At 45.6% G+C, this 20,739-nt stretch overlaps 1 protein-coding gene across 1 annotated transcript; it reads right to left on the reverse strand.

Annotated features, from left to right (window-relative positions):
- Nucleotides 1–11,289: 11,289 nt before the first annotated feature.
- Prmt5 (protein arginine methyltransferase 5) lies at nt 11,290–20,689 on the reverse strand. The gene is given in 17 exon segments (NM_001108867.2): nt 11,290–12,063; nt 13,068–13,132; nt 13,395–13,511; nt 13,659–13,752; nt 13,985–14,094; nt 14,769–14,944; nt 15,032–15,154; nt 15,236–15,294; nt 15,389–15,466; nt 16,103–16,264; nt 16,725–16,888; nt 17,857–17,906; nt 18,036–18,148; nt 18,773–18,907; nt 19,446–19,531; nt 19,838–19,956; nt 20,566–20,689. Coding segments are annotated over 17 exon segments (1,914 nt in total). The 5' UTR covers nt 20,676–20,689; the 3' UTR covers nt 11,290–11,910.
- Nucleotides 20,690–20,739: the final 50 nt, after the last annotated feature.

Here is a 20,739-nt window from a genome sequence, read left to right on the forward strand (position 1 = left end):
TAACCGCTGAGCCACCTCCCCAGCTTAGTGATGGTTCTTAAACGCTTTAACCTCCCTTGTAGCCTACCACCCACCAGAGGTAGTAGAAATGAAAGGATATGGGGAAGTGTTTAGAAAGGTTCTTTGGAGCAACTCCCATTCCTGTGTTGTCTGAAAATCAGCAATTCAGTTCACAGCTTGGCAGGCATCAGAAGCTTGATCCACTCTTGAACACTTCATGGCTACACCAGCAGTCCAGATGGGCAGCGTCAGGTTAGCAACGGCAGTGACATCATGCGTCCTTTCACATGTTTGCTTTAGCAGATTATCCTCTCTCATTTGTCTGCTTCAGTGAACATTCCTTTGTGAGTTGGCCTTAATCTGTGTCCACTCCAGGAAAACACTCCTTCATGTGTTTGCCCCAGCAAAACACCATCCAACCGACTTTCCAAAAAGACCTTAAGTTTCCACTTCATATCCCCACTTCTGGTTAAGAATTGTCCTTTTCTCTAACATCAACAGTTTATAAACAATAGAAATAATCACGAGAACAATCATATTTTCAATGAGTGGCTTATGTACAATATAATCAAACAATAGTCTAACAAAACAACCTAAAATTTCTATCAATATACAATGAACAAAACCCCCTAAAGTTCTATTAATATACAATAATTAAAGAAAAAACTTAAATTTCTATTACTATGCAATAATTAAACAAAAAGGCTTAAACATCCACTCATGTAGAATAATTAAACAAAAAACTTACATTTCTATCAATGTAGATTACAATAAATAAAGAAAAATCTTAAATTTCTATTAATACATTTTTATCAATAAACAATTAAGCAAAACAACCTAAAACCCTAGATGATAACAGCCATTACACATCAAGCCACCAAAACAACCCACCCCAACTTAAGGGATTGGGACAATGGTCTTGTTAGATATAATTGTTTTCTGATGAATTGGGGTGAAGAATTCCTGTGTTGGGATCCCACAGGGAAAAATGGTTAGTCTGAGGAAAGCTAGCTGTAGCATGTATTGCCCTGTCTCCGTGTTTATCCAGTCTTTGTATCGTCTGTGTGATTGATCACTTGGGCTAGCCCTTTTGGAAGTTGATTTGCATGCTTTTTTTTTTAAAGATTTATTTATTTATTTTGTATATGAGTACACTGTAGCTGTCTTCTGACACACCAGAAGAGGGCATCGGATTCCATTACAGATGGCTGTGAGCCACCATGTGGTTGCTGGGATTTGAACTCAGGACCTCTGGAAGAGCAGTCAGTGCTCTTAACCACTGAGCCATCCCTCCAGCCCGCTTTTTTTTTTTTTTTTTTTTTTTTTTTTAAGAAATCAGTAATTGAGTCAGTCTGTGAATTATTTGGGCTATTTGTGGTTTGTGAAAACATCGATGTCTCAAGTGTTGAGAGATTTTCCTTGGTCCGATCCGACTTTTATAACTCTTATTGACCCGATCTAGTCTTTATTAGTTTTGTTGGTATCCATATTTTTTCATTCCCTCTAGATATGTAAGGAAAACCATGTCCCCATCTTAAAACTATTGCAGGTTTCCATTCTAATGTCAACGAAGGAAATCAGAAGGGTGAAGGGGAAACTTAAGGGTCCTTTGGAAAGTCAGTTGGATGGTGTTTTGCTGGGGTGAACACGTGAAGGAGTGTTTAAAGTGGACACAGGTGTAAAAGGCTCAGGCAGACTTGTGAAGGAACATCTCACTCAAGCAGACCCAGGAGGATGTTCTGCTAAAGCAAACACATGAAAGGACACTCGATGAAAGATTCTTTGCTAATGACACACATGAATTGACATACACTGCATAGCTGAGCTGCATTTGTTGGGAAGCCATAGAGAGAAGTGCACCAAAAAAACCTTCCGGTGGTGTACTACAGTTTGGTTGTTGCTTCCGAGGACTTGGGCTGATTGGATGCTGAGACAAGAGCTGTGCTCTGTGGAAGACACATGGTGTTTAGGACTCTACAGAGTGACAGGAACAGAGCTTGGCTTGCTGGTCCAACTAGCTGTGCAAGGCTTGTTGGTCTCTTGTCTTCACTGATCTTCACTTCCCCGAGAGAGGCACAGCCTAGAATTTCTCTTGGTGTTCCTGTTGGTCCCTCCTGCTGACTTGAGCCAAGGCTGAGGCCTGGCTGTCTCTGCTAGGTCGTGTTACTACTCATGCTAACCCAACTCTACCGAACTGGACTGCTGGTGTATCTGTGAGGTGTTTGTGAGTGGATCAAGCTGCTGCTGCCAACCTGTGAACTGAACTGTCGATTTCCAGACAACACAGACAGGAGTTTCTCCAAAGAACCTTTCTAAACAGGTCCACTTCCCCCATATCCTTCCTTTTCCACCCACCTCTGGTAGGTGGTGGGTTTCAAGGGAGGTTAAAGTGTTTAAGAACCATCATTAAAAATATGATTTGAAAAAATTAAAGTTACGGAAGGGCTGTTGGATCCTATAGAACAGAAAGGTTGTGAGCAGCAGCCAACACTTTTAAGAGCTGAGCCATCTTTCCATCCAAGGCACAGGTTTTCCATAAAAAGGAAAAGATACAAGACTAAAGATTAGAATACAGAGCAACCAGACTGGTGAGAGTCTGCACTGAGCCCTTCCTCACATACCATCAACCATCATGGACTCATTGCCATTTTCTGTCAAATAAGACCCAAGTCTAAATAACCCAGAAGTATTGTGGTTAAGGCAGGCTTAACCAATCCTACTGCAAGCCTTCTGACAGACACATGAAACTGCTCAGCTCATCTAAGCTTTTCTATCCAGCAATGTCTTTCTTCCAACGGTCTGCCACAGACCTGTCAAATTAAGAATACTGAAGGGAGCCTGGAGAAATGGCTCTGTGGTTGAGAGCACTGACTGCTCTTCCAGAGGTCCTGAGTTCAATTCCCAGCAACCACATGGCAGCTCACAATTATCTGTAATGGGATCTGATGCTATCTCCCAGTGTACATAAAATAAATAAATCTTTAAAAGAAATTTAAAATTGCTAATCTAGAATCAATACATGCAACATAGTTGAATCCCAAAATAAATATACTGAGCTTAAAAAAAAAAAAACAAAATAAGGGTACATGGTTGTCTTAGTCACTATTCTACTGCTGTGAAGACATCATGACCACAACAACTCTTATAAGGAAAGCATTTAATTGGGACTCGCTTACAGTTTCAAAGGGTTAGTCCATCATCATCATGGTGGAGAGCTTATGGCGTTCGAGCAGTAGCTGAGAGCTCATATCTGATCCCCAAGATTCAGGCTTAGAGCAAGAAACTGGGCCTGTCTTGGGCTTCTGAAACCTCAAGCCCCTTCCCCCACAAAATGATCACCTCCCTCAACAAGGCTCCACCTTCTTTTTTTTTTCTTTCCGGAGCTGGGGACTGAACCCAGGGCCTTGTGCTTGCTAGGCAAGCGCTCTACCACTGAGCTAAATCCCCAACCCCAAGGCTCCACCTTCTAATCCTCAAACAGTTCCATTCCCCAGTGACTTATGACCAGCATATGGCGGCCATTCCCATTCAAGCCATCATGACACTAAACAATCCATCAATATAAAATTCCAGAAGATAGTCACAGAAAACAGATGGGTGATTGCCGACATAAGGCAAGCAGAGAAAAGCTGGGAGAAAAGGGCTTGAAAAGGCCATAAGAAAACCCTCTAAAGAAATGTTTTCGTGAGTGTTTATGTATATTAAAACCTATCGGGCTGGGGATTTAGCTCCCCAGCTCCGGAAAAAAAAAAAAAAAAAAAAAAAAAAAACCAAAAAAAAAAAAAAAAAAACCTATCAAATTGTAGACTTTGACCAGCCTTGGTAGAGCACACCAGCCGGCGGATCTCTATGAATCTGAAATAAGCCTTGTCTACATAGCAAGTTTTAGGCTGGCCAGTGCTACACAGTGAGACCTGTCTTTAAATTAATAAATAAATAGCATTAAAAATAGATAATAGACTTTATATGTAGACAGTTCAATGTCAATTACACATAGCTCAATGACACTGGGGGTGGGTGGGGGGTTGTGACCAGGTTTGGTGGACATGCCTGTAATCCAGGCACTAAGGAGTCTGAGGCAGGGGGATAGAGAGTTTGAGACCACCTGGGCTACACAGTAAGGCCTATACTCCAAAAAGAACAAAAATAAGGCCAGTCTTGGTGGTTTGAGCATGTGGTCCAACATTTGAGAGGTAGAAGCAGGAGGGCCAGGAGTTCACCTTCACTGGCCTAGAGAATCCGACACTAGCCTGGACTACAATGAGATCCTGTCTCAAAAAAATAAGTCAACAGGTTTGATAAGCTGGTCCATCCAGTGACTGTGCTTGTGATTCAATCGAGCCTGACAACCTGAGTTTGATCTCTAGGACCCACAGAAGAAAGAAAGCTGCCTTCCTCTGACTGCAGGTGCATTGTGGCAGATGTGCCCATATACATGTACACACACACACACACACACACACACACACACACACACACACACACACACAAAATGGGGCTGGAGAGATAGCTCAGTGGTTAAGAGCACTGATTGCTCTTCCAGAGGTCCTGAGTTCAATTCCCAGCAACCACATGGTGGCTCTCAACTATGAGATCTGATGCCCTCTTCTGGTGTGTCTGAAGACAGCTACAGTATACTTATATATAATAAATAAGTAAATCTTAAAAAAAAAACCAACAACAACAACAAAAAAAAAAAAACCCTAAGACACAAAGTTCTTGTGAACATGTAATAATTTCCATAGAACTTGACATACAAAAATGTTAATGAAGTATTTATTCTAGCTAGCCTGCATAAAAGACACAGAATCCTGGTATGTCGATTACAAGCTGTGAGCGTAGACTGGGCAGTCTGTGATGTTCTTACCTATATCCAAACCATATGCCCTTGTTACTTGCTGTTTGAGTCTTGCCTGGGCTATACCTGCTCCATCAGCCTATCCTCTTCTCCTGCCTTCTTCAGTCTGCTCTTCTCCTGGCCACATGTTCATGGTCAATTTCCTCTGAGGGCGACCTTCTGCTCTCTCCATCTCTCTCTCCTCTCTCGATCTCTCTTAACACCACTCACTCAATTCTCAGGTCCTATCTTTCTCTCTTCTGCCCAACCACAGGCTCTAGCCTTTCATTAACCAATAGCTTTAAATTAGGGAGCAAGGTTTACACAACAGAGGCCGGTGTACATGGGGATGCACTTGTCCAGGCAGCAACGAGATCTTGGGATTCAAAATTTAGCATTTGTATTCACAGCAACAGACCAACCCTCAACACAAAAGCATAGCTGAGAGATCACATGGTACCCCACACCTGAGACTCCATCATGCTGGGGGATGAGGAAGGGGCATATCCAGGGGTCGGACTCAAAACCTAAACCAAACCAGCCAGGTGGTGCCACACCCTTTAATCCCAGGACTCAGGAGGCAGAGGAGACAGAGGCAGGAGAATCTCTGAGTTTGAGGCCACCCTGGTCTACAGAGCTGGTTCCAGGGAAATCCTGTCTCAAAAAAAAAAAAAAATTGATTGCGTGTATGTGTACAGATGTTGTGTGTACAGATGTTGTGTACAGATGTTGTTGTGTACAGACATTGTGTCTGCATGTGTGTTGAAGGGGCCTATTCATCCCATTTTGTCTGCACTCAGAAACTAGACCATAAGCCTCTGTTCCAGTAGCAGATCCCAAATTCCAGGAACAAGACAATAAAACCCCCCATTCAAGGGAACAGCCTAAAGATAGCCACGTGAATGGGAGACATCGTATCCCAGGATAGGCCACCTGTGCCGGGCAGCCCATCCTGTGGTTAATCATTCATGACACAGGAATGCAGCCCATTGGGGCATCCCAGCACCCATCAATGAGGTTTTAGATTACCTAACTTTTAACAATATAATAATAAAATGTGAAGTTACTTTGCTTCTGCAGCAGATCTGCCTGTCTGATTGTTCTGAGCCTAGAAGCTGCAGTCCCCGGTTTGTACCTCATAGTAAACATGGGGGTGGGGAGAGCAGGGGTTAGGATTAGGTAAAGTAGCCTTTCTTCTATCTCTGCAGTAACTGGGCTGATCTAAGTTGAAATTTCGGGAAGACAAAGGGGAGGGAGGCCCGTCTCTGCTCCTTGTTCTCAGCACTTGTACCTCTTTCAGGGTCCATGATCACATGGTAAAAATTTCACTACAAATTTGCACACAAATTCAGGTCATAAATTGAAATTGAGGCGGAGGATGTTTATGTTACTAGCTCTACAGGTTCACGGAGAGTTAAAGACCATAACTAAGTTATCCTTGAAGTTTTGTATAGATAAACCCAGTCAGTATTTTGTCTTCTATCCTCACACCTATAGTAAATCCTTAGTTCCCGTTTCATGACCTTTGGTTAATGGCTTTACAACCTCTTGGAATGCGCTCTGGGTTTTAGATGCCTGTTCCGCTGTCTCAGAAGCAATTAACTCATGACACTTGAAGACTGGCAGGGTTCTCTTTAGTTTTGACACCAGAAAAGATTTACTAGCAGCCCTATTATTAAGGAGGCTCAAGTGTCTTTGCCTGGGTCGCCATTTTGAAGCAGTGGTGACCCCTGCATGCTTGCTGTTTCTGCGGAATAAATATTCTTTGTTCTTGCATACTATTTGAGGCTGGCGTCTTCCTTTAGCAATTCTCAAACCCTAACAGTATCTGTGCACCAAGTGTGCTTTGTGCCCTCTGAGTAGTGTTGGGAATCAAACCCAGGTCCTCTGGAATAACAGCCAGTCCTTATTTATTTATTTATTTATTTATTTATTTATTTATTTATTTATTTATTTTTGAGACAGGGTCTCTGTACTTAGCCCTGACTGTCCTGGTATTGGCTATGTAGATCAGACTGGTTTCAAACTCAGAGTTCTACACACCTCTGGCTCCTGAGTGCTGAGATTAAAGAGGCATGTGACTAGTTCAACCACCATTGCTCCATCCCAATTTAAAAAAAACCAAAAACCTTAAGAACCTCAATTACACACAGAGTTCAAGATCATGAGATCCTGTCAAAAAAAACCCAAAAAACAAAACAAAAAACCCAAAAAAACGGGGTTGGGGATTTAGCTCAGTGGTAGAGCGCTTGCCTGGCAAGCGCAAGGCCCTGGGTTCGGTCCCCAGCTCCGAAAAAAAGAAAAAGAAAAGAAAAAAAAAAAACAAAAAAACAAACAAACAAAAAAACCCAAAAGCAAACAAGCAAACAAAACTCAGGGGAGCTAGTGAGGCAGCTTAATGGGTGAGAGGGTTTGCTTTGCAAGCATGGGGAATGAGGACCTGTGTTCAAGTCTCCAGCACCTATTACACTCTCCTGTGACTCTCTCATTGGGGGAATGGGGACAGGCAGATCCTGAGACCCCAATAGCCAGCCAACAAGCCTAGCTGACACAGTGAACATCCAGTTTAACATGAGACCCTGTCATAAAGCAATAAGGCAGGGAGCAGTAAAAACCAGCTAGGAAGTCTTGCTTGGTGCATATACCACACAGGTTATACAAAACAAAACAAACTTATCTTTCCCTCTAAATAAAATACTTATGACTTCAAGAATTGCCCACCTTTAGAGAGGAATGCTGACTCCTACCTATAATCCTAGCACTGTGTCTGAATAAAGGAGCTAGGGGTGTATTTCAGTGTGCTTATAGTATACATAAGGATCTGGAAGCCACTCTCCCAACCAAAAAAAAAAATCTTTCATTGAAGTTGATAATTCTATACAAATAAACTGTGTATGTGAAGTTTCTATTCAGAGCAATTTAAGCGTAGACCCAATATAGTCATGCACCACATGACATTTTTTTTGGGGGGGGGGAGCTGGGGACCGAACCCAGGGCCTTGTGCTTGCTAGGCAAGCGCTCTACCACTGAACTAAATCCCCAACCCCATGACATTTCTTTTAACCATGGATAATATATACCTAAGTGATCCCAGATTATGTTAATAGTTATTATAAATATGCTATGATGTTCCAATGAGTAGGAACTCCTTTACTGCTAATTTTAATAAATTGACCTGCTGAAAATGGTGGTGTGTGGCTTTAATCCCAGCACTTGAGAGGCAGAGGCAGGCAGATTTCTGAGTTCAAGACCAGCCTGGTCTATATAGTGAGTTCTTGAACAGTCAGGGCTACATACGAAAACCCTCTTTTGAAAAACAAACTCGTAGTTTTTTGTTGTTGTTTTGTTTTGGGGGTGTTTTGTTTTGTTTTGTTTGGGGATCGGTTGGTTGGGTTTTGGTTTTGTCTTTGTTCTGAGGAGATAGTGTCTTCCTTTGTCCAGGCTGGGGTATAGTAGCTATTTACAGGCACAACCCACAACCCCACTACTAATCAGAAAGTAAAGTGTGAATGTCTTACTTTTCGATTGCATGCCAAAACACCATGAAAGTGCAACTAATAAAAGAGTTTATTGAGGCTTAGGGTTTCAGAGGGTTAGTCCATGACTGTCAAGGTGGGGAGCATAGTAGAGGAGCAGGAAGGCAGGCATGGGGCTAGAGCAATAGCTGAGAGCTTACTTTCTGATCCACAAGTTGGAGACAGAGAGCTGGATGGGAATGGCATGGGCTTTTGAAACCTCAAAGCTCACGCCCAATAATACCTCTCCTCCAATGAAGCCACACCTACTAATCCTTTTCAAGCAGTTCCAGCAACTGGGGGCCAAGTATTCAAATATATGATCCCGTTGAGACCATTCTCGTTCAAACCAACACCGACTCACTCCATTTCTGACATGGGTCACTTTGTCTCTCCTTAGGCAATTCTTGTGGTCTTTCACTCCCAGGAAGTCACCACATTGATGCTGAACGTGGTTATCAGTGGCAGAAAGCATTGTATCCCTGAACTCCAGGACTCAACTGATCCTCCTCCCTCAGCCTCACCCTACCTGGTCTGACAATCTCACTGGGTTAGGTTGTTTTACAAGTCCTAAAAACAGTGACGTTCTAAATATTATTCATTTTGAGGTTATAGTTGTCAGGATCTCTCTCTCAGTGCCCTAACTTATGAGTCAAGATCCCTTAATTATGGAGTATGTGTGTTTTGGCTACACATCTGTGCAGCGTGTGTGTCTGCTGCCGATGGACCTCAGAAGAGGGCAACAGATCCCCTGAGACAGGAATTATGGAAGGCTGTGAACGCCGTCCTCTGAAAAACCAGCAGCTCGTACTCTTCACTGATAATCCACTCAAGACCTCCAAGGGACAGTAAATCCCATCCACAAGCTCGGCTTCCATCCTTGCTTCAAAAGTCACACCAGCCACCCACGGTCACAGCATGGCCAAAGGGGCAGAGGAAGGTTTAAAAGGCAATCAACCACTTTGGAGAGAATTGAACAAATGTTGGGAGTCTGAGGGACAATGGCAGCACCATTTCCTGGGTGAAGTCACTGACCTGGGCAAAGCACCTCCAAGGCAATGTAGTGAAGAAGTGGAAATACTGACTTAGAGACCGGAATGTTGTGTAATGAGCCAAGGCTACTCTCTTAAAACATAGTCCACGGTTGCCAAACTTAAGTGACCCAAACATTTAATCTCAGAACTCAAGATGCAGAAGCAGGTAGATCTCAAGTCCCAGGCCAACCAGGGCTATGTAGACCCTGTCTCAGTAACAAAAATTAACTTAAACTAAATTTTAAAATTAACTTGCGGGGTTGGGGGATTTGGCTCAGTGGTAGAGCGCTTGCCTAGCAAGCGCAAGGCCCTGGGTTCGGTCCCCAGCTCCGAAAAAAAAAAAAAAAAAATTAACTTGCTGGTTGGCACCAGCTCTACAAAGCCTGTCCCAGTGCTTCTCTCTTATGTGGGCTCAGGAATGGAATGTGTGGTTAAAGTTAAAAACCCAGGGAAGCAAAACACAAAAACACCCAGAGAAACTAACATAAGAACATAATAAACATAAACTTTCCAGTGACTGAGAATTGAGGGAGCATCCCAATTCCTTTATACCAGTGTGACCGCAGGACTGGGACCACATGAGTCCCTAGGTATATACTGTCAGTATACTACGCAGACAGTGGCAGTGGGCAAGGTTTCTCACCAACTCCAGTCCCAAAGGTTTGCTCTGTTCCTTCAGGTTTGTGGGGGCCTGAAGCTCCACTATTTCCTGTATGCTCAACAGAGTACCATGGCAGCTGGACTCCTCTTTCCAGACCATGCCATGCACTTGTGAGATCCGTCAGAACAAAGGTTCAAGAACTGGCTACAGCCCTACATAGGAGCCAAACTCAAATGTCTTAGTTAACCCCAGGAGATGAGCTAACCTCTCCAGGACTCAAGCAAAGGCACCCTTGGGAGATGCTTACCACTAACTCCCTAGTTAAGTGACTTACAGAAGGAAAGCAAAGATGGAGAAAAGACTCACTTGTTCTTTCCAGTTATAGATGCCCATAAGCACCTGATGGGCAGAGCCCACGGAGGACAACTTTGGCCATACCTACTGACTCGAGGGTTTTGTAGAACCCCATACCTCCATCCTGAGTAGGCAGCCACCCACCCTCCAGACCGCCCTCTTTTTTTTTTTTTTTTTTTTTTGGTTCTTTTTTTCCGGAGCTGGGGACCGAACCCAGGGCCTTGTGCTTCCTAGGTAAGCGCTCTACCACTGAGCTAAATCCCCAGCCCCCAGACCGCCCTCTTGACCTCACTCCTTGGGACTTGAGTACTGCCAGACTCCTCTGCAACACTGCTGTTCACATCAGACCCCACATGGTCCCCTATTGCAAACGTAAACCGAGATAACTTCTCAGCTGACATGGGTACTTGGGTATTCTGTTCTAAAAAGAACTGATGGTGCCAACCCTCACTTCCTTAGGTTTCCCAAAGCTCCTGGACCCTTGAGCTGCCCAATCCCTGCACTACCCCAAAAAGTTGCTGCTGTCAGAGATGTTAGGATAGGTGCAACATTTCACTGTACCAACTTCAAATTTTCTTCTGCAAAATGGACAATTACTCTGTGATTTTACTGGCAATCCATCTAAGGAAGGGAGAAGCTAGAAGCTCTTCTCATATCTCCAAGGTGTCTCTTTCCTAGAGAAATAGACAAATGAACCTAATGGACCACATGAGAAAAGCATACGCCCAGAGGTCCCGGGGCGGGGGCGGGTGAGGCTGGAGGGCTTGACACACGGGGACGGAACACAACATGAGCACAAGTGGGAACCTCACAGGTCACCACTGAGTACTTCGTGCTCTACTACTGAACATCCCCAGCTTCTGACCTCCTTGGGTCTTAGGCAAGGCAAGAGCACAGACCTCGGTGTGCTGGGATTGAAGTGAAGTGTAGGAAACAGGCAGGCGGCAGCAGGGGAGAGCAGCAGAGGCCGTAACTTCTCTTTATTTGTGTTTCCTTCTGACACAAAGCATCCAAACAACAACAGAGTAAGGCCAGGGGAAGGCCGCAAGTGTTCATGCACACTTCTGGGGCTCTCCCACAAGCCTCTGCCTTTTCTCCTGACCCCTGGGAAGCTCTGGAGGGTGAGCGCCCGCCGATGCCACTTCCTCCAGTGCTACTGAGTCCTCGTGCCCTCGACAGAGGCTTCTGAAAACTGCTGCTGGCTTGTGTCCTGCAATTCTTTTTTTTTTTTTTTCTTTTTTCTTTTTCTTTTTTGGAGACAGGATCTCACTATGTAGCCCCTAGGTGGCCTGAAACTTGCTGGGTAGACCAGGCTAGCCTTGAACTTAAAGAAATTCACCTGCCTCTGCCTCTGGAGTGCTGGGATAAAAAGTATGCACCACCATGCTTGGCAGTCCTGGAATGCCTACCCCCTGGCCACCATGACATAGGTAGAAAAGCAGACTGAATCGTTCCTCGCTGGCAGGTGAGGGTCTCACAGATGAACTGAACCAGTAGATGTTCTGCACCTTCTGTGCTACAGGAAGAGAACTCAGAGCTGCTTCCAAGGCTCTGACGCTGTGTGCAGGGCTAGAGGCCAATGGTATAGGAGCGACCAGTAGGGTTGTGAATAGAAGAACAGACTGGCGCTGTCACCGCCCACTCGTACCACACCTTCTTAGAATTGCTGCATCGCCAGAAACGCACACAGATGTTCTGGCCTTCATGCACCGTGATGGGCTGCTGTAATAGGAAAGACACAGAGGCTGGGGTTGAGCTGAGGAACTATACTTGACAATGTTGGGAGGATAGACGGGGATTAGATAATCAACAGCCAAGTGTGGGGTACAAACCTATAACCCTCAAACTCAGGAGGCTAGGCAGGAGGGTCAGGAATTCAAAGCCAGCTTGAATATAATCCCAAACCCTTTCTCAAAACCAAAGACAAATATAGTAAAATATTCTGACCCTCATAAGACGTCCCTACTCGGGGCTGGAGAGATGGCTCAGCGGTTAAGAGCACTGACTGCTCTTCCAGAGGTCCTGAGTTCAATTCCCAGCAACCACATGGTGGCTTACAACCATCTGGGATCCAGTGGGATCTGATGCCCTCTTCTGGTGTGTCTGAAGACAGCTACAGTGTGCTCACATACATGAAATAAATAAAATCTTTAAAAAAAAAAAAAAAAAAAAAAAAAAAGACGTCCCTACTCTGTCAAAATATGGACAGTGAGCAAGGACACAGTGAGTGCTATGAGCATGTACAGGGAGCCGCGAAAGCACTTAGGAGGAAGACAGCCTATTCTAGGAGGTCAGGAAAATGGCCTGATTGCAGATATCCCAGGAAACCTGGTCAGTTGGCAGGGTGAAGGCATGAGCAAAGAACCTCACAGGCAAAACAGAGGGGACTAAAAGCTAGAGACATCTCCTGGGAGGCAGAAAAAGCCACCAAGCCAACTCTTACAACATGGTTCCAGGGTCTCACCTGAGGGCAGTGGGAAGGCACTGAGGGGCTTAGACAGAAAGGCCAATTCAAATTAAGTGGTAAAAAGTCAACCCTCTTCCAGGTAAAGACTGGACAAGAGTGGTTGGAGATGTGGGGAGTCCAGGGAGCTTACTTGGGTAACCCCAACCAAGACCACAGAGCAAGTGACAGAACAGAATGTGGGTCACAGCCAACTAGCTGAGGGACAGGAGCAGAACACCACTGTTATCCCTCAACCAACCATCTTAGAGGGGACTCCTACCTTGATGGGGAAGAAGATGGGGAACCATGAGAACATGCCAGGAGAGTGGGTCTCTGGGCGGATACCTGTGGAGACAAAGTAATGAAAGACTTGAGGTCACCACTGTCCCTCTTCCTTACCTTGAGAAGTCTCTTCTGTGGTCATAAAAAATCCTAAGAATCAGAGACCTCTATTCCTGGACTCTGGACTCCCCATGAAATTACTGTGCCGGGCTGACAGTAACCTCAGCTAGTGTTCAGCTAGCAATCTCCATGGAGGAGAGAACACTGTGAAGCAGCCCCCAAGAACTGAAATCACCAGTGCTCTAATGAGCTCCCAGACACTCACTCAGAGTGATGTCCCGGTAAAGCACAGTTTCAAAGTAGCCTGCAAAGCCATGAAGCACCGTGTTCACCTCCACAGGAAACTCCAAGGTACAGTAGCGGTTGTTGTCAATCATAGGATCTGTCAGGAAGGACATGGATGGATGACAAGGGGCCAAAACCCCTCAATGACTTGGCAAACCTGAATAGGCTCTAGGACTGCAGGACCTGAGACCTAGACTTGGGAAGCTCGCACCCCCTCAGTCAGAACAGCCATGCATGAACCTACCTCGGTTGGGATGGCTGAAGGTAAAACAGGGCTGAGGAGCAGAAAGCTGGTGGAAGTTGTGCAGCCGAACCACATAAGGCATCTCAAACTGTGCCTGGCCAGGGTGAGAAAGCAACAACTTCAGGAGACAGAAGACAGACAGACAGACAGACAGGAGGCACCACTTCCCAGAGAAAGCTGGAGTTCCAGCATCAAAGAACGAAAACATCGTTTTACTTCACCCTCGTTCTTCAATCCCAGCTCCTCTCACCTCTTCACTGGCTTCAGAGGAAGACAGGAGAGCAGACTGAAGGATAGTCCCTCCTCCTAGAAAAGCAGCTCTTTACCTCAGGGTCACGGTCCTTCTCCCGACAGGCGCGGACCTCGTTGTACAACTTCGAGGAAGAAATGGGAGCCAGGAAGGAGGTGTATTCTCCGGGGATGCTTACACCATCATCTGCAGGACAACAGGGTCAAATCAGTTCCCAAAGGGAGGGGAGAGGGCATTTTTTGCACCAGCTGAAGGCTCAAACAACAGAACAAGCCAAGGCTGCTAGGAACACGGCTGGAGGACAGGATGTTGGATCATCGGAATTCTACTCTTAGGATGTTAGAGCCGTAAGTAAAGGTAAAAAAACACCCCAAGGGGTTGGGGGTTTAGCTCAGTGGTAGAGCGCTTGCCTACAAGGCCCTGGGTTCGGTCCTCAGCTCCAAAAAAAAAACACCCCAAAAACAGAGCTATGCACTACTTAGCACAGAACAAATTCTGGACTATTAGAGAGAAAATGACAGTCCTTACACAAACTAAGATGACTGAGGTCCAGGCTGACACAATTCTGTGGGATCACATCATACACACACAGCCCACTGCTGAATATCACCAGGGTAGGTCTGACTGCACTCTAACCCACCATGTAGATGCTGGTAACCCCATAAACAAACGAACATTAAGTCCAAGATACTTTTTCTACCCACGTAGAGATCACACTCTGGGCCTCATTTCAGATAAATGCTCCAAAGCCATGGTCAGAGCCCACAAGCCTTATGGAATCTCTAGTCCACTCCTGTGTAAATCATTTTACCCTGCAAGCAGCAGTTCGCAGCCATATGATCCCCCCAACCTGGACAAACCTTTCAGGAAGTGCTGTGCTCCATCCAGACACTCAGGTGACAGCTCATTGTCGGCAAAGGAGCCCAGAAGTTCACTGACAATGATGTCTGCCTTCTCCGGAGCCACCCATTCCCGCATGTCTGACGAGACAACTGTCACCTGACTCCCCCATTCTTCAAACTGCCAGTTCTCTAGCCTGAAATCAGGGGTGACCGAGTAAGGAAGACTTCAGCTGGAAACTGGGACCCAGGACCAGCTGCCCAGCAAGCAGGCTGCTACTCACGTCACCACAGCATTGGGGTTCTTCTCCACGGCATACAGCCTAATCCGCCGCTCAGCCTGCTTGGCTGCCCGGAGAGACGCATTCACTAGAGGACCTCGGCCTGCACCCAGCACCATAAGTACCCTAAGAAAAGGGAAGAGTCAAGCAGACCAAGCAGAGGGAGAAGCAAGCGTACAACTACCTGGGAACAAAAGAAGGACTCACTGGACATTGGTCTCCTTTTCTTCTTCTGGTACTCGGTCTAGCAAACATTTATAGATGGCCTGAGGGGAGAGACAGAAAACCTCATAGAAGTGTCCCCATCTCTACCAACCTTTCCCTGGCCTGTGCTTGGCCTTCCTGAAGCCAATACTGTACCTGCTGGTACTGAGAGTATTTGATGGGGTCCTTTTCGAACACTTCGTACGTCTGAGATTCCAGATTGTCCATCAGAGGCTGACAAATGAGACGGAAGAAGTTGGCCAGTATTGGCAAATGGCCAAGACATCAAAACTCTCCCATTGCTTCCTGAGTTTAGGTAGGATCTACCTGGACTACCTACTCTTTAGAGATATTTCTTGTCCCTCTCTCTTGCTATTATTACAATTATTATTATATCTCTTGAAGATTATTTATTTTTTTTAAAATAAAGAATGGATATTGAAGATTTTATTTTATAAAATCTTTATGAGTATACTATAGCTGTCTTCAGACACACAAGAGGGCATTAGATCCCATTACAGATGGTTGTGAGCCACCATGTAGTTGCTGGGATTTGAACTCAGGACCTCTGGAAGAGCAGTCAGTGCTCTTAACCTCTGAGCCATCTCTCCAGTCCCAAGATTTTTTTTTTTCAACTAAAACTATGTATGTGCATGGATATTCTGCTTGCATGTATGTGTGCACACCATGTGCAGGCAGTGCCTGAGAAGGCACTGAAAGCACTTGGTCTTCTGGAGCTGAAGTTACATCTCTGAGTCACCAGATGAGTGCTGGGAACCAAGTTCAGGTCCTCAGGAAGAGAAGCCCATGCTCTGAACTCTGAATAATCCCTGCAGTCCCTTCTCCACCTTCAGTGCTCTTCAAACCTACCTGAAGTGGGGACTGCAGATAGTCTTCATAGCCTTTGGCAAAGAGTTCGTAAGCATTGGGTGGGGGACGATTTTGGCTTAAGTATTCCAAGTACTGGAGGTAGGAGCAGAACTCCTTCTCTGAGTGGTGGTTGGTTCCCGTGATGATAAATTGCACTTCCAACTGTGAGGAGAGTCAGCCCACAGTTCATGATTCTCAGACATGGTTTATAACCAAAGCCCCCAACATAAAATAAAACCCATACCAATAGTTGTCCAGCATCTGTCTCAGTACCAAAAAAAAAGTATGGCTTTCATAAATGTATAAAGTCCTCATATGCTGACCAGGTAAGAATGAGAACTCAGTTCATCCTGACCTGGGCTGGACCAAACTTGAGAGTCTGGTGCCAGGCAGGTCATTGCCAGCAGTTTAAGCACAGGACAATTTAGTGGAAAGGTCCCTGGGGTAACACAATCCCCAGTGCATGAGGAAGGACAACTACATCTGAAGAAGTTTGGTTCCTTCTCCAGGACTTCTCTGGTTTCTGGAGAAGGAACCAGAAAGCAAGCAATCACCTGTCCCTCCCCCACGGGGTGAAAGTCACACTCCAGTGAGTAAGTCAGGAGAGGCCTGGGCCACCCACCTTGAGGAGCCGGAAGATCAGCCTCTGCTGCATCTTAGAAAGAACAGGAAACCCCTTCTTGTTGGTTAGGAAAATGCTGGTGGGGAGAATGGCGGCTTTGATGGGCTCTCCAAGCCAACGATCAATGACGTGACTAGACGGGAGGTCAGCTCCGATTTCAAGAGCTACACAAAGGAAGAGAAAGATCACCTGTGGGTGAGCAGGGAGCCTGCCCTACTGGGTGCAATTCTTCTTCCTTCTGTTGAGCACAGGGAAAGCAGTCAAGACACCTAGGATACACATGGAACTCACTTTGTTTTCCTTTTCTCAGACAGATTCTTACTGTAGTCTGTATGGCCTAGAAGTCACAGAGACCCACCTTCCTCTGCGTCCCATGTTCAGGGATTAAAGGTATATGAAAACAGAATGGCCACCTGGTTGTATTTTCAGAGTGGGTCTCAGGTAACCCAATATAGCACTGAACTTTCCGTGAACTCTCATCCTCCTGCCTCCACCTCCTAAGGCTGGAATTGCAGGCATACGCCATGACATCTGACTGCATGTGCACTGTGGGTCTTACTCAGGGGCTTCCTGCATCTAGACCTGATCTAGATTCCACCACCTGAGTTACACCCCCAGCCTCATGAAATGGTTCCTTTTCATAGATTTACTTTGTGTGTGTGTGTGTGTGTGTGTGTGTGTGTTGTGTATATGTGCACATATACCACGTGTGTACCATGTGTGTGCAGGGGTCCATAAGGCCAGTCCTGGAACTTTCTAAACTGCTGATTCTAACTTTTGTTTGAGACAAGGTCTCTCTGTATAGGCTTAACTGCCCTGGAACTCAATCTGTAGACCAGGCTGGCCTCAAACTTGCAGAGACTTGACTGCGTCTACCTCCTAAGTGTGCACCACCACTGCTTGGCTTGCTTTTTGTTTTTGTTTTTGTTTTTTTAAAAAATAGGGTCTGTCTACATAGTCCTGGCTATCCTGGAACTCATTATATAGACCAGGGTAGCGTTAATTACACTCCCAGAGATCTGCCTGCCTCCAATTCCCAAGTTCTGAAATGAAATGTGGTGGGCCACCATGCCCAGCCTGCTGATTCTCATTCCCAGGAGGCCACTTACATCTCAGAACCCTGTGGACTTACCTACTGCAATCCTCTTACTATAGTCACACAGAGTCCGGAAGTTATGCCACCTGCCCAGAATCAGAAACAAAGAAAGACCCTGTCAAATGCATATGGCTTATAACTCAAGGAACACTCGAAATCCGTTCCCCATAGTCCTCACCCCGCCCTGTGCAGGTAAAGCAGCAAGAGAGACATACCACAACCACGTCTTCTCCTCTCCACTGTACTCCTCTGTGTGTGCAGTTGGTGCATTCTCAATTACATCATCTCTCAGGTCCTCTGGGGCCACCAAGGGGACCCTCATCCAGAACTAAATATGAACAGGTACCCTGTTAAAGCGCTGTTTCGAACTCAGTGGGTCCAGAAGTTAATCTCTTTATATGCTTTTCTAAAGATTTATTTATTATATTTATTATATAGAAGTACACTGTAGCTGTCTTCAGACACCAGAAGAGGGCATCAGATTTCATTACAGATGGTTGTGAGCCACCATGTGGTTGCTGGGATTTGAACTCAGGACCTCTGGAAGAGCAGTCAGTGCTCTTAACCACTGAGCCATCTCTCCAGCCCTATATGCTTTTCTAAATGTGATTACACGTGTTTGATCTCATACATATCCTTATACAAAGACTTAGCTTGTCTTTTACTTTAAATAGAAATAATTAAGTATTTTCTCTATCTTTAGTTTTATAGTACTAAGACTCAAACCCAGAGGCTCCTGTGTGCTAGGCAAGTGATCTACCACTGAGCCACATCTCTAGCCCCATAAGCTATGTTCTGAAACTCTCTGCACACCGCTTTTAGACGGGGTGGGGGAAGAACAGTACTGACATTTCAATTCTGCCAAATGCACGTGGCGGGGGGTGGGGGGAGCATAACTGGGCAAAAGGTACAGCTAGCGTGATACACAGTAGGAAAGAACCCTCAGTCATACCATGGAAGAATGGTGGCCAGTGTGGATGTGGTTGGTCAGAACTCTGGCCAGATTTGTGTTATCTTCCTGATTAAGGGGCAATAGGAAAGCTGGAAGACCTAGATATGCCCCAAAATTCAGCTCCTGCAACATAGCCTGAAACATAGGATGAAAGAAAACCATTAAGAGCTAAGAACCAAATACTTCTGGGGTAAGGTAGAGTAGAAACTGGCTCTGACACTGTGGCCCAGGCTGTTCTGGAATTTTCTCCATAAGTCAGCTTGACTTGGAATCTGAAGGAGTCCTCACTCACTCTCCAGAATGCTAGGATTACGGCTGTAAGCTGCCATACTCCACCAGAGCCAAACGTTTCCTCTTTTGAAACAGGGTCTGGAATTCAGCGATTCGCTGAGTTGGAGATGTACCTCTGTTGAGATTATAGATGTAAGCCATCACACATTTCTTCAGACACTTAACTGTACTATGATTTACCAGGTTACTCTCCTAACCTAGTTTAGTGACAGAATTACTTTATGTCCTTTTCTTTTCCCCGCATGGAATTCTCAGTCCTCCCTCATTATCTTCCAGATGTGGGAATAGCCTCCCAGATGCTTGAGATTGCAGATAGGTGCCACAATACCCAGGTCAGGCCTAACTTTTAAAGGGATCCCACAGAGAAATTAAACTGCCTTACCGCCTCAGAGTTCCTTCGGATCTTCTCCACTTTTGAGTCTGGATGAATCCATGGAGAAAGCTTTCCCACAATTAGCGTATTCCAGTCTGCACTCCCCCACCCAAGAAAAGACAAAGATTCAATGGGGTTTGGCATTTTCTTGCTCAACTTCTAGTTCTCAGCAGAGAGTAAAGAGGTGAAAAGCAAGACTTTTTTCTCTCTGATAGAGGGATAGCCTGATGAAGAATGGGGGGACTGCAACTTTTAGAAAGAAAGAAAGGGGAAAAAAAGTTGTTATTTATGTCATAGGGGCTAGCCAATATATAACCAAATCAGAGGAGGAAAATTAAGTCCTATAAAGCAGAAGATATTACTGCCTCTAATAATTAAGGGGCACAGGGTAAGGTCCCTACCCCTTCCTGACAGCAGTAGGTCTGATCGTGTCTGGGGGCCAGGCCGATTCTTAGCAGGTTCCTGAATGAACTCCCTCTTGAAACGCGGGTGGAAGACAGGCATGCAGAGGAAATCAAACCTACAACCGTGACAGACCCAGAATCATCATGTAAAGTAAGGGCCCAGAGATCCAAGCAACTGGGATATTAATATCTTGATTTTGCACAGTTCCATAAAGCCATCATCAGTCACCCCACGGGCTATTGAGTTCAGCCCATCTTGGGACACATCACTTTCACAACACTATGCATCAATTTCTTCCCAAAACACAATCATGAACCGATGAGCAAGAAATGGACATAGAAGTCAAGTAGATTTCTTTCTTCCCTGACTTCACTGGCTTTCCAGGACTGTCAAATTTAGACCTGTCCCAACACTGCCCATGCCTCCTCAAGCCAGATTAACCTCTTCTCTCGCTCGCCTCCTTATACTTCTCTCTACTCTCAAATAATCCGTCTCCAAGGCCTACTGTACATCCCTTTTTAAATCTGCCCTGTAACTCCCCTGACTTTTGAACTCCGTGACCACACGCCCCCCAGAGTTTCAACCTCTCGTTCTTGGGGCCGAAGTCTTCCCCACTCAAGGAGTAATGGTGTCTCAATCCCTCATCCCCTGCGAGGTACTAGTCTGCCCTCCTTGTTCCCCAAATTTGGATCCCGCACTCCTCTGGAGGAAATCCGGCCCTCACCCCTGCTTGGCCACAGCACCCAGTGTGTCAGCTATTTCAGGGACGCAATTCAGGTCCCTCCCGCTGGACACGCGGCTGCCACCAGCACCTCCGACTGCCATCGCCGCCATCTTTTCCCTCGCGCAGCCCACGCCGGGATTCCTTGCTATTAGAGGCCAATCACAAAGCGGAGAA

This window comes from Rattus norvegicus, chromosome 15 (assembly GCF_021556685.1).
Source record: "Rattus norvegicus strain SHRSP/BbbUtx chromosome 15, alternate assembly SHRSP_T2T, whole genome shotgun sequence".
NCBI classification, from domain to species: domain Eukaryota; kingdom Metazoa; phylum Chordata; class Mammalia; order Rodentia; family Muridae; genus Rattus; species Rattus norvegicus.